The following is a 14,308-nucleotide window of genomic DNA, read 5'->3' on the forward strand; positions in this document are numbered from 1 at the left end:
TACTCATTTTTTTCCTGGGGCTGGATTTCTTTAGCTAGGTGTAGCAAAGGTTGCATGTCTGTTTTGCTTTAAAGTTTAGTGTAAATTATATCTATTATTTTTAAAGTAATTCTAGTTGACCATTATTATTATGAAATTAAATTGCATTTAGTTTTAACTGTAGCAGCTTGGTCATTTAAGGGATGGAGGTGAATTACATGGCTTAGTTCATCTTCTATTCTATGTTAAAAATTATGGTGAAATTTTAAATATTACAATATTCCATACATAGCTTCAGGGTGCTGGAAGTATGGGAGCCAATGAAACTGAATCCACATAGTATTTCTACTGCATTTGTGAAAATCTATCTAAAGGCCAACAAATATGTCTTTAGAAAAACTACAGTTCATTTATTGTCCGAAATGTATTTAATATTTCTTTTTGCAGTAGAACTCTTTAATATTCCATACTCACACTGTGGTATATCAAAGCTTCTCACAATTTTGTCATACTGACTAGATTATTTTAAAAAGCCAACTTGATTAAGTACAGCATTATATGGCCAAAGCTAGGTTTTCTCTCTACTTATTTCTTCCAGCCCTTTCTGTCACAGAAACATAATTAAGAGTGATTCCATTTTGTGCTCTGAAATGCCCAATCCTTTCAATTTTCAACACTGAAGAGACTAAAGGAACAGAGGGAGTGTCTTTGGCAAGGAATTATGGTGAGATATGCTGTGAAAATGATGGAAACTTGTCACTGGTTGTGTGAGAATGGAAATCACAAAAAGGGAAGACTGGTATTTATAGGGTAAGAAAACTCGGATTTGGAAAGGGACTTGAGGACAAAGAGGAATATAATTGAGAAATGGGTGAAGAGGCACAAAGCAGCAGTGGAGAAAAATAGCCTAGAGAAGAGCAGCAATGAATTTCAGGGCTACTGAACCAGCAGCTCCTTCAGACAGTGAGACTTGAGGTTTGGGATAATTGATAGTTGTGCAAGAAGACTGGGGCAAGGAACAGAGGTAGAGAGCAGGTATCAAAAGTTGCTGATAAGATGCTGGCAGGATCAGGCTAGGGCCATATCTAGAAAAATGGAGAGGAACCCAAAGTTTCTGGGGTTTGCAGGACAGGTGCATGAGCCCACCAGACAGTCTGCTAGGACAGTTCATCTGCGTTGCCTGTCTGTCTGGAGGGTGACAGCCTGCTCTGCTGCTGGATACCCCCCATCTCACGAGGTAGAGTTCTCATCCTCTAGCTCTTACATTGGCAACCCTGCTGATGATGATATTGAATTCACTATGGTGTTCCATAATAAGATTTCTTTCTTGTTTTAGTCTTTGATCAATCTAAGGTATTATTAAAGAAAAAATAAATAACACTAACCGAGTTATGCATTAAATGTTCAGTTAATAAAAGAAAAAAAAAAAAGGTTTTCTGTATAACCTTAAATTGGGCCTTTGGTGAAATACCATGGTACAGTATTTAGTTATAGTATCATCTAAAAGTGCCTACTTGTAGAACACCTGACAACAGCTTTTTAGAAAAAAGGTCTCAGTTGTATGATTCATTCCCTTTGATGAAGCATGAAATTGCTAAATTGCAAAACAACTATTTTATGTTTCATGTTGTTTACACAAATGTTATCTTAAACTAATTGTTAAACTTTACAAATGCATAATAATTGCCTATCATAAGATTTCATTTTGCTACCTCAAATTTATTTTAAATAGGAAGTCTTAACTTGGGAGAACAATTTATGTTAAAGTAAAAATTTAGTTATCGTCAAGTCACCAGATAATGTGTTATGTCCTGAGTAATCTACACATATCTAATCAGGCCTGTCAGAGATCTGTAACAGGATTTGACTATTTCTCATACAGTCAGTGGAAGCTACTTATTATTTAAGACTTGAAAAACAAATCACATTTCAGAATCTGCTTTAGTGCTTGTATGGAGATTTTTGAAATGAGATAGTAGGACTGGCAGTGATAATATACACAAAAATGGTAATTAACATTTAATAATAGAAAAAGATGACCCTAAGTACATACTACACATATCATGGACACAGACTGTTAAAGCAGCTATTACCACTTAAGAAAGACACTTTGGGGTGATGGTAGGTAGATCTGTGACATTATCAGCCCATACTCAAGAGCAATTGAAAATGGAAATAGGATCTAACAGGAAAGGAAAACAGTGCAAAATAAAATGTTTTTCTGTATGAATCTATGATGTACCTGCACCTTGAATACTAAATGGAGGCAAATGGAAAAAGACCCAGAAGAGGGTGACAGAGATGATCAGGGTTGTAGTATGGCTTCCAGGTGGAGCGAAATAGCAAATTATTCCAGTATAGGAAAAAGATGGCAGAGAGAGTTGAACACGGATCTGCAAAAGTAACTATGGCATAGAGAAGGCAATAGGCAACTACTATCGCCACTTTCTTACAACTCAGATACAGGGAATTTACAATGCAATGCCAAGTTTAAAATCCAGAAAAGAGACGTCTTTACCATATATTATCAATGCGCAACCAAGTAACAGGCTTACAGTACACAAAGGCAGAGGTCTTTGGGTATGTCACGTGATTTGTTTGTGGGACTCATTGCCACAGGGTGTTGTGAAAGCTAAAAATACAAAAACATTCAAATATGGGTAAGGGTGAGTGCTCAAATTTATGGTGGAGGGCCTACTAACCGCAATTTACTTGGATTTAGTTTCTGGTCTGCATGGTCCTTAACTTGCTGATTTTCAGCAGCTGAGCAGGGGATGGTCACCCTTTACTGGCCCTGCTTCCTAAAGAGTCACTGCAGAGAACTGCAAGCCTTTGGGCGCTGGTCTCACCATTCCTGTGTGAGCTTTCTTTTCCATTACTGCAACAGAAAATCATTACTAATTTTTTTCAAATTAAGCAGTCGTTTTATCTCCTAATTCGTAATGGCTAAGAATAATGAGTGTAGAATTGGGTGAAGAATATTAAAAGTTCTAAATTATACTTATGCCTTCTTGTAGTCCATTTCATTTGAGAACCCAATTAAAATGTTTAAATAGTATTATTAAAAGAAGCAAGGCAATACTTTCTCTTTATTACTGTACTAAAAAAATTCCCATGATCTTAAGCACTTGTTTTGCAGTTACAGAAAACTTTGAGGCTCACAGAAATAGCAGTTAGTAATGGCAAAGATGAGAAATCATTGATTATAGATGGATTTCAGAAAGAACTAAGGCAATGTACTTCTGATATTTCCTTCCAGCTCTTCACACCCCTTCTCTGTTTTTTATTTAGTTGAAATAAACATGTCATATGAGTGACTGGGTCTTATTTGAATTGTCAGGACACAATCTATGAAATAAAATCAACTTTCAATTCTAAATAAACCTATTGAACAGTAAAGCACGTGATTCTCCTAGGAGGCTATATGCACAAGAAACTCAAAGTCAAAAGACACACACACACACATACACACATAAAAAAAGACATATATATAAATAACTGTTTATTAAAAGCGGAAGAGTTCACTTGTATTAAATTGCCATTGATTTTTGTTTTAATAGTGATACACTTTTAAAGACAGTTCCTTGCACAATTCCCAGCAACATTATATTAGCAATAGTAATGTCTTAGTTTTCTTCACTGAACCTGGGTATAATTAAAAATTGCTACTAAAAAAAAAAAAAGCTGGAAACTTGTAACACTGTGAGATTTATTTTCTCTCAAATTGAATTTAGCATTTCCTGGCTATAGCCCTGCATACTCAATATGCTGTGAAAGCTTAGCTGGTTTCTTTCCATATCATAAAAGGTTTTAAAATGTTTTTAAAAATGAAACTATCAACATTTAATGTGCTATGTCTTGGCAGCTAAACCCTACCGAACAGGATTCTGCAAGATAAAAAGTTAAATTGAGGATCCTATGTGATGCTGAGGAGAGAACGGTTTTAATAATGCCATTTTCTTATAACTTCGGTTGTGCAATAAAGCCAGCCTGAAACAATAACACAGTGATGATCCAAACAAAGAATAATAAGGGCTACAAACAACTAGGAAGATTTGCTTTCTTTACACAGTCTGTTATGAAATAAATAATTATGCCCAGTGTCAGATCAATCTTCTACCTCCCGCTGTTACTGTTAGCTTTTCCACCAATTAGCTATACCTTTCTGTGGAATTGTGCCTCATTGCAGTTTGGTCTATACTGATTAACAATTCCAGCTTTCAATTGTGTTTCGGCTAGAAAAGCAGTTTATGACTATCTGCTGTTTGTACTACTGTTTAAAAGCTTACCTTGCAGCGCTGAGTGACTTCATTCTCTCTCCTGTGATTGAATTATCTACTGAGGCATGCCCAAGCCAGGCTATACTATGACCTTACATTTTCTATTGCCTTTCCTCTACTGTGGCATGCCTGATTCTCATGCTAACCTAATTATTGCTGTCCAGCTACACCTAGCAGTTGCTGCTTTCATTTATCACAGAGCTTGCTTTTTAGCTCACTGATAGAGACAGAGAACACTAATGTACATTTGTCACTAAATAAACAGTTAAAAGGGAGAAGGGATGCAGATCTGTTAAATAAGAAGTTGCAGCAGCAGTTGGTTATTTTTCAGAGTAGACCCATGTTAAATAATTACTTATTAGGAGGTATTACAATTATCCAAGAAGTATACAACAATAGTCAGACATTTGGCATTTTAAGGGAATTTTTTGTATAAGTATTAAAAAAAAAATGAAGATAATGGACAAAGTCAGTTCCATGATAGTAGGTTTTTGTCCTGTTAAAAATTACAAAAATTGCTTAGCATTTATTTTAACTAAGACAAAACCTCTGAAGCTGTACCTGCTGTGCCTGAAAGTGATGCAACTGCAAATAAACTACAGTGAAGCGGTATTAAATAATACATATCTAGCTTTTATACTTTGGTTACAGCATGCTAGATGACCAGCTACAAGTTTTTAAATTCATTTGAAGAATTAATGCATCATAAAATACATCCTCAATGTTTATGTTCAGTGTGGCTCTTAATTATTTTGCAAGAAATTTTGAGGTGACCTTGACTGTATTTTCCAGAATGGCAGGTTAGATACTATTTCTAAATAGCATTCTCTTTATACTGTGCTTTGAGAGAAGACAAGCTGTCTCTGTCATACTGCTGGAGAAGCAGCTACGTAAGTGAGACAGGATCTACCAGGTGGGCTGATCCCATCGGATAGAAGTTCTTCCTTCTTCCAGTGAGGAGAAATATAAATGACAGGAGAAAATGATGAATTAGAAGAATCATTTAATAAAGCTGAGTGGTCTTCATAATTTTATAGATGTATGTATGTGTGTATGTATGTGTATATATATATATTTAGGAGGGGATTGCTGTCTTCCAAAGTATGTAGATACTATCATAGCTAAGTACTAGTTTGACATAGAGAAGGTGAAGAGTCAGAAGGATATTTGAAGACAGTCTGTTGTGGGAAGTATCTCATATTATTTTTAAGGCTTACTGGCCTATGTGAAACACAGTTTGTATGAGCAGGACAGTGATCTGCCCAGTATGTTTTAATCAATCCCCTTCTTTCCATTTTTTATCCCAACTTTCAATTATTTTTGTACTGTGTGATTTATATATACTAAATTGAATTCAGTGAGAAAATAAGTTTAGACTGATCTGAACTGGACCCTTGATGTTACATACTGCTTATTGTTCAAGTTCTTGCTTTTCTGTGCCAATCAAATGTGCAGCCAGGGCCCAGCTATGCAACTGGCAGTATTAGCACATGCACCTGAGTACCTATGAAGGCATCTGAAGAACCAGGTCAGTCCGTGATCTTAATGACCTTGAAGAATGGCGTCTGATGGTAACTAGGTGGCTATGATGATCTCAGACCAGTTCATAGGCCTTACAAGATGTGCATTTAACTGGAATTCGCTGATACCCTGAGTTCTATTCTAAGCAAAGAGTCCAAGCTTTAAAAGGATAAGGAGCCTGAATTTCTTTTCAAAGCCTTAAGGCCTCTCTTTTTCAGCTCGATTACAGAGGGTATGTTGTTAGCTAGGTCACAGTATCACACGTAATAGCAATGAGTGGAGGACTTTATACATCAGCATGGTGGCTTGGTCCTATTTTCTGTTACCTTACCATCCAGCAAGACTGAAGGGAGTGAAAAATACTAAATGTTTTAAAATTTGCTGGACTTCACAAGACATGTTGTTAGGGCTCTGTGTTTATATTTGAAAGACTAATTTGTTCTCAATATCTAGGTAGATGTTGAATGTTTACCTTCGTTTTGCTTTTGGAAGCAGTTTGTAACTGTCAATTAGCAGAGCGATACCTCATATCTATCCATCTCTGTGGCATGATTTGTGTCTCAGCACAAGGTTGGATGGTCAGTCACTGATGACTCAGTGTAGTTTGAGCATTCAATATCCAAGGGGTAGCGACAATTTCATGTCATCTACCGCTCAGAGAAGACAAGTAACTTGAATATAGGAAGCTAGCAAGTTGTTCATGGACTGGTGAGTGTTTTAAGCTATGGAAAAATCTACAGTTTTTATTCATCTTCCTGCACTGGGGCAGTATTTCTTTAATTTTCATAGAAGGTATCATTTCTATTTGATATATGTATTTGTTCTTTAATATACTGCCTAAAAGCAAAAGTGATTTCTAAGGGAATAAAAGGCATTGTTGGTCTGAAGTTGAATAATAGAAGTGGGTTTTTTTCCTCTGGATTTCTTTTGTATTGAAAGCAGCAATTTATTTACTAAATAAATCATGAAATCCAGCCCTCTGAAACAAGTGTGAAATATGCTGATAGAAAAGAATTGCTACCTTAAACATTTTTAAAGGGATTTTACCAAATACTTGAGAGACTGTTTTATAGCCAAACGAGTGACAGCTTTTCTGTTTTGATATTTGGTAATCTTAAATTGCCATTTTTTAACGGTAAAGTTTTCCCTGGGAAAGTCAGGCACAGAGAGTTCTCAAATAAAATGTCAGATTGCTATGAATAATGTCATTAGCATTGAGTGAGACCAATTTTTAAATAAAGCAGCTACTCCTTTTCCCCCAAAGGACAAACCCATAAGCTAACAACAAAGGAAAATGTGCTCTGTATCTGCCAGTGCCATCCATGACTAATAAATTTGGGTACCTGTGAACCTGTGTGAGGCACAGTGCAGCCACAAGAACAAAAAGAGTCCATTAACTGCTTGGCCTCTTGATATTTTCAGGCTTCTGAAATAAGATTTTCATCTAGCTAATACTGTATTGCTGTGATTAAAGACAGTGTCATTCCCTGGATCTTCTGGCAGAAGTGAGGATTTGACAGCAGTTGGTTCTTGGCACTCTTTAGAACAGAAATTTCCGGAAATTATGAGTCAGGTTTCACTCTGCCAGTCGTCCCAGAGGTGTCTGCTGGGGCCAACACAGTTGTTGAAGTTGCATGACGGGAAATGTGCTATGTATGTGGTGCGTTTTGTTTGAAAACTGTTTGCTGGTCGTCTCCTGTGGATCCCTGGCTGGTTGGTACTAAAGGCTGCATCCCCTTCTCCCCTCTACCCAGGCGGCTTCCTGGGAGGTTTATGGTAAGTATTGCCTCTCCCAAGTGGTTGGCCTCTAGGCAGCAGGAGAAAAATTGTCATTGTCAGATTTAGGATCCTATTCTTTACATCCAGCTTTACAGACTGCTGTCTGTAATTTGGAGCAGCAGTGCAAGTGTGATTGCAGTAGTGTCAACGAGGTTAGCAGTTTGAGACGTGGTCTGCATAATCAGACTTTGAAGGTTAAATCTGAAAAGAGAGCAAAGAACTCTAGAAACGAGATTAATTGCTTACACAGTTTGCTACCATCATTGTTATTATAGGACATGGCTCACTTTGACCACAGGTCTACTTGCAAAGCCCCAGCTCATCAGGGCAGGAGTATGTTGTATTTCATGTGCTTCATCTTTCTTAAATTAATGGGTAAAAAATGCCTCTTTTCAGGTAATAAGCATCATATTTTCTCCTATGCAATGCCTGAAATTAAGATCACAGAAAGCTGTGCAGAAGCAAAGTTAGATTAAAAAAGAAAACAAAAAAACACAGAGTATGTGGGGAAATTCACCACTGAAGTTTGGAAATAAGATATTCCCTTTCAGTGCCACACTTCCCATTAAGCCAGTTTTATGGCCCACTTATATTATGTATATCTTTATATGCAGTTGTTTGTATGCCATAATACTATGTTATCAAATTCTAATGTTTCCTTTAACAGCACGCTTTACTTGTCAGAAAAGTCCTACTGAGAAGGTCTCAACAAATTTGCTATGCATGCTTTTAAAATGATTAAAATTTTAAATTTTTCTCTATATTCTCAGCCACTAATACGCACCTGATCTTTTACTCTTGTCTCTGTATCACCAGGCCTCCTGAACCTGTTTACAGCACTGTGAACAAACTGTGTGATAAACCACCTTCTCCTAGGCACTATTCCCCTGTCGAGTGTGACAAAAGCTTCCTTCTTACAGCTCCCTATCCCCACTACCACGTAGGCCTGCTCCCTGACTCTGAGATCACCAGGTACTGCATGCGCTTCTTCCTCACCTCCTTCATTAGAGTGCATGAACATCACTGATTTAATCTCATAGTTTGCATTTTCACAGTAGATCTTCTTTTTCTACAGCTTGTGCTTGTTTTTAACCATGCTTTCACATCCGCACCACTGGAAGATATATGCTACCTTGGTATATAATTTTGGTCATCCAAAATCCAGTGATGAACACAGGCAATGTTTTGATCCATTGGAATGGTGCTCTACAATAGATTACATAAGATGTATCACATTTTACAACCGAGTTCAGTGTTTGTTTCCTGTGAGGATGGAAAAGGATTAAGACTTCACTGAAAGCTGTAGTCATTTGGTTTGATTCAGTCATTTTATTTCTGTGTTGTGCATACTTTGTTCACTGAGCATCTTCAGGTTTATAGAGTGGCTGCCTAAGCCGTTCAGAGAAATTGAGCAAAAAATAATCACTTCCTTCATCAAGCTGTGTTTGAGAATACATCTAAAATTTAGCACTCCCTAGGCTAGCTGTGCTCTGAGAGGACAGTTAGTAAAACCTAAAATGATGAACATTTCCATAACTGAAGTAATAGGAGATGTTTCTATAAAATATTGTCAATTATTGCCTCCTGAGAAATATTTAATAAAAACATACTATCAAAAACTGTATGTTAGTATAACCCATCTGTCCTTCTATAGTCTGCTAGGAAAGTAGTAAGCTATTTGCAAACATAACTTGGGAGATAGAGGAAGAGTTAGGCATGAGTTTTCAAGATGTCGAGTGCTTCCTTTGTCAGGAAAAAAACTTTCATCTTCTATATTCTAGAGCAGAATAAAAATAATTGTGTTTAGAGCTTTGATCATAGACATATTCTACAGAAAACACTTTTCAAAGAAAATAGTAATGTGGAAAGGGAAGAGCAGAAGTGTGTAAGTGGAAAGTAAAATGGATACTAATGTAAGATACATTAACAGGAAAGAAACCCCAGGGATTAGAAAAACAGCTGTGCTATGAAACAGAATGCTAAATTAAAAAAACAATAAGACAAATACTAATCAAGAATGCAACAGATGTGGTAAGACCATGCAGAAGCTCTCAGTTTATTAGGATGAAAATTGTGTACCTGCCAGAATTTGTAAAAAGGTGCTTAATCAGTGGACAAAGTGATTAGTCAAGCTGTTCAGGCCAGTGCAAATTTGGTTGACAAACACTGATAAGGGTAATGTTTTACAAAGTTATAAATAACTCAAGAAGGGTGCCAGGCATTAACAGATCTATTAATAATATTTTAATTTCTATGCAAATATTGTCTTAAAGGAAATAACCAGCCAAAAAGGAGTCAAACGACTTCAGGTCTTTAGGTCCAGTGTACATGTGAGTAATTTATCTGTAAGCATCACAAGTGTTCTGTGTGTTTAGAGCCAGACAACAGAAGAGATATAAAGACTTGTATTTTTAAAATGCTCCCTTTAGAAAGCAAGGGACCAGCTTGAAATAGAAAGTTGAACAAGCAGGCTTTAGGGGATTTTGGAGCCACAGAGATGTGTATTGCGATCACTGATGATTAGATTGTGGCTTGCTAAACACAGAGATGCAATTCATTGCTAAATGGTCAATCTCTATAGACTGTCAGGATGTGGGCTGGGGGGAAAGGGTGAATCTGTTAAAGCTGCTTCCTGCAGACCAGTTACACAGATGCCAATAATCGATGGAGCCCTGGAGTGCTCATGTAACTAGGCTATTTTGCCATCTGAAGGTATAATTCTCTACATTCTTTTGCTTTATTGTGTGATGGACTGAATATTTGATGACCTGATGTCAGGACTTAAAAAGCTGGGGTTTGTTCTACTGAGTATCAGTTAACAGTTCTCTTTAAAAACAAGGTTTCATTTCTTTTCATTCTACCTTGATGTAAAATGGAGCTTTAGTTCCTGTGTATTTAATCAGCTTGTTTATTTCAACAGTCCAACAAAAATGACAAAAAGAACACAAAAGATAAGAAAAGACACAACTCACGGTTAAATGCTCTGCACTGTGCTCTGCTACATGCTGTGGTAGAGGCAACTGATTGCTATAATTTATCCTTCCTTCCCACTGTGAAAGAACATTCAGATGGAAAATATGACAGTTTTCAATGTTCTCAAATACTGTCATCTTTTCCACAGGACTCTTTGAATAGCTGACCATGGAGGAAGACATTTGAAATAATATTTCAGCAAATGCCTTTAGTGAGGAAAGTGATAGCTTTCCAACATATACATGATCTGATTTCAAAATGGACTCAGTATTCACACTTGGAGAACAGTTTTTAGAAAAGCATTAATCCCATTTTAACCCTAATCCAAGTGGCTATTTTTGCAGAACTGTTCTTTGTATGCAGTCCTAAAATGTCACAAAGGAGATGTGTCTCAGGGCTGTATCGTGTTGAATATTTGGAAGAATTAATCCATAAAAAGACCTTGTTTTAAATCCACAGCTGTGATACCACCGTCTCTATTGGAAGTTGTACTACAAAAAAATCTTCCAAATATTGACCAGGTATCTGGAAAGGTCTCCCTTTACTCACCTGAATTCCTCAAAGCCTTATTCCTCCTCATTATATACTTCCATGATCTCCAGTCAAATATAAAAAGATGTCTCCCTGGCTTCCTGCAGTCTTCCTAGAAAACGTTTTTCATCTGAATTTGTCAGCCTCAGGTTTGGGGAGGAAGGGACAGGGATTCTTTACTTGTTTTGGTAACTGCAGTCATTGTCATATCTCAGTGCTCCAATATTCAGAATCTGCTGATGAACTGCAAGAAATTTGGTTTGACAAATAACTCTTCCAGAGAAAGAGGAACATGATACCATGCTCTCCCAAATGGAATGCTTGTAAGCCAGCCAATGCCTTTCAAATTGCTGCTCCAGATAATTTGTCAGGTACTCCTCAGGTGATTGTTTTGTCAAGGCTCATTAACTTAATAGGCAAAGAGAATTCATAGGCCAAAGTCTTATTTGTCTATAATAAATTCAAGTTTATAACCCTTGCTTTTATGGTGGCCTGTTGGCTCCTGGGAGGTTGGAGGTCTAGTCCAATACACTCCCATTTTAGGATAAAAGTAATTTGGTTTTTGACTGAATTAACAGTTCATGTGAATTGATATTAACAGGGCTATGTCAGCGTGCAACAACTGAAAATCTGTCCCGCTGATGGCAAGACCAGAGATAGTATTTTGGAGTGGGAAGTTTTCCTCTGAGAGTAGCACGTGGATGCAGAGTGTTCATGTTCTGGCCTCTGTCATTATTGACAATTCTGTGTATAATTAGAAGATTATTGGCAGAGAAAGGAAATCGCAGCTTATAAATGTAACGCTCTTCCTACAAACACAAGACTTTGTTCCTGCATTATGTAACACAAAATGTTGTGTTCTCAGTCTGTGCACTGAGAATTTCATTACATTCACCACTACCTAGACAACACTTAAAAAAACACTTTGGTTTTGCCCAGAAATTCCCTGTCTTCACTGAAACCTCTTTGGCATTCTAGCTGCCATCACGGTTTTTGCTGAAGGGCAGCCCTGATACTGTTGGTGTCTTTTCTTTTTTTTTTCCCATAGGCATTTGCTTTTTTCTTGAGCCTTTGATCATGTGATTGTGTTGATATTTTTGAGTACATGTAGGGAAAGGAACTAAGGGTAGGGTCAGACTTTGTAGTCATGGCAAAAAAGGTTGGGAACATGACTCCTCCCAAGGAAATAAAAATAAGTGGAAAATTTTGTTCATGTTTAGTCTCGCTTTTGTAAATTTGCAGATCGTCCTGATGGTGCTTGAGTGCCTGGATTGAAAGTATTTGGCTTGCTTTTTAAATCAATATATGTTTCTTGAAGCTAGACCCCAGTTCTGGCTGAGACTGTGATCTGCAGTCTTAGACAAGGTAGTTCATGATTTTGTGCTTTGTTTCCTAGTCTCTAAAAGAGGTTTAACAATGATCTCATAGAGCTTCTTTGAAAACTAATTTTGTCCAGGACAAGACCATCCTATTACTAATGGCAATTTGTGTTATTTAATAACATAAAAATTATTTTAAGGTATCTGATGAATTAATGACATCAGTTCTTGAGACCACTACAACTTTCTCACCAGTGGGGATTAAGGAGGGAAGGTAACAAACACACAAACAAAAGTGTGCTGGAATGTATGCAGGACATATGGGTAAGGAGACTATAATGTCCAGAATCTTAATGATTGGTGCATGATGCTGCTTCTAATGCGTGGCTGAATTCCCACAGCCCCCACATAAGTACATGGGGGTCACTACACTCCAGTACTCCCTGCAGTCAGGCTAATGTATGTCTGCAACGCTAAGTACTACTGCCTGTGGTCGCCTCGCTTAATTTTAGGGATCCCTGGGATCTCTCTGCAGGCCATGAAGGGACATCTGAGAAGGTGCTGATCGCTTTTCACTGGTCCTAGCAGGAAGTTAAGGTAACTACACTTGAAAAAGGTGTGAATGGTGGGCTTCTCTGGCACTCCCAGCTACGGTGTCCTTTCTCATCTGTTAATATCTGTACAGCCTTTTCCTTCACAATAACCTGCTGGGAGCGAGCTTATTGTCAAAATGATGCATATAACTGTACTTGTGTGTGGCTGCTTTCCAGGGACACTCTTGTCATCTTTATTGAAATTCACATTGTACAGGAGTACTTATCATCCCCTTTTTAATCCCATGTGTTTAATATGGGAATTATATCTCCCAAAACACATCTAGCCATATTTTCCGTTTTTCGAAATGCCTGGCAACTTGAAAATGGGACCTATTAAACAAGCACTAAAAAGCAATGATATTATGAAATCGAGTCTTCAACCTGCCCCACATAAACACAACCACCTTTCTTGAACTTAAAATGAACTTTTACTCTTCAGTTGTATTCATTTTCTTATTTTTTGTGAAAATATTAAATAATAATGACAAAATTGGAAATTTTTTTTTAGGGGGTGAATAGGTCTAAATCCTTAAATATTTAAAATCAGAATTGGAGTAGATCAGTACTTTTTTTCCTATTTTAACACCTTGGAATCAACTTCTATTCCCATCTGCATTTTACACAACCCAACCACAGACAGCAATGTTACATATGGTGAACTAGCACTACTAAATAGCACTGGAAGGGAGGAAGTACATAACTTTCTGTGGATTTTTGAACAATAAAATAGGCAATACTGACGTTCAACTTATTCTATGTCAATGGAAACAAATTAATCCTATAGTCACAAAGAAAAAAACATCTTTAGACAATAAAAGATACCTGGTTAAAATAACTCTTGATAAAGCAGCTCCCTAAACCCATAAGGTGACATTTTAAAAAATGAACAGTGTGACTTTTTGTTTTCATAACTGGCTTTATGGCATATCTATACACAAGTCTAGGCATTCAGAGGCACAAAGCATATAGCAACCCCTAAGCAAGTTAAGAGATTAAACTGGTTATCAGAGAGGGTGGCTTGAATACCAATGTTCATTCTGATGGGAATTGAAGCATCTTGTTACTGCTGATTTCAGTGAGAATTAGGTATGTAAATGCTATGGCCTTCACTCGCTAAACAAATCTTTAGCAATTCAAGTACTTCTTAACTCTGGCACCTAAACCTTTCTAAAAATAAACTTGAAGACCTTGAATTACCTGCACAGAATCACAGAATGGTCAAGGTTGGAAGGGACCTGGAGATCATGTAGTCCAAACCCCTGCTAAAGCATTTTCTCCTGGAGCAGGTTGCATGGGATTGTGTCCAGTCAGGATTTGAATGTCTCCAGAG

At 37.2% G+C, this 14,308-nt stretch overlaps 1 protein-coding gene across 20 annotated transcripts in view; it reads left to right on the plus strand.

The window, feature by feature from the left end:
- DLG2 (discs large MAGUK scaffold protein 2) overlaps window positions 1–14,308 on the plus strand; it is a 1,042,746-nt gene that overhangs the window by 759,696 nt on the left and 268,742 nt on the right. For 16 of the 20 annotated variants that reach the window (XM_040583241.1, XM_040583240.1, XM_040583242.1 and 13 more), the window contains one exon: window positions 8,376–8,531. The exons of the other annotated variants lie outside the window; for them this stretch is intronic. In XM_040583241.1, the coding sequence (XP_040439175.1) occupies window positions 8,376–8,531 (156 nt within the window). The remainder of the gene's footprint in view (window positions 1–8,375; window positions 8,532–14,308) is intronic. 20 annotated transcript variants of the gene reach the window in all.

The sequence above is a fragment of the Falco naumanni genome, chromosome 2 (genome assembly GCF_017639655.2).
Source record: "Falco naumanni isolate bFalNau1 chromosome 2, bFalNau1.pat, whole genome shotgun sequence".
In the NCBI taxonomy this organism is placed as follows: domain Eukaryota; kingdom Metazoa; phylum Chordata; class Aves; order Falconiformes; family Falconidae; genus Falco; species Falco naumanni.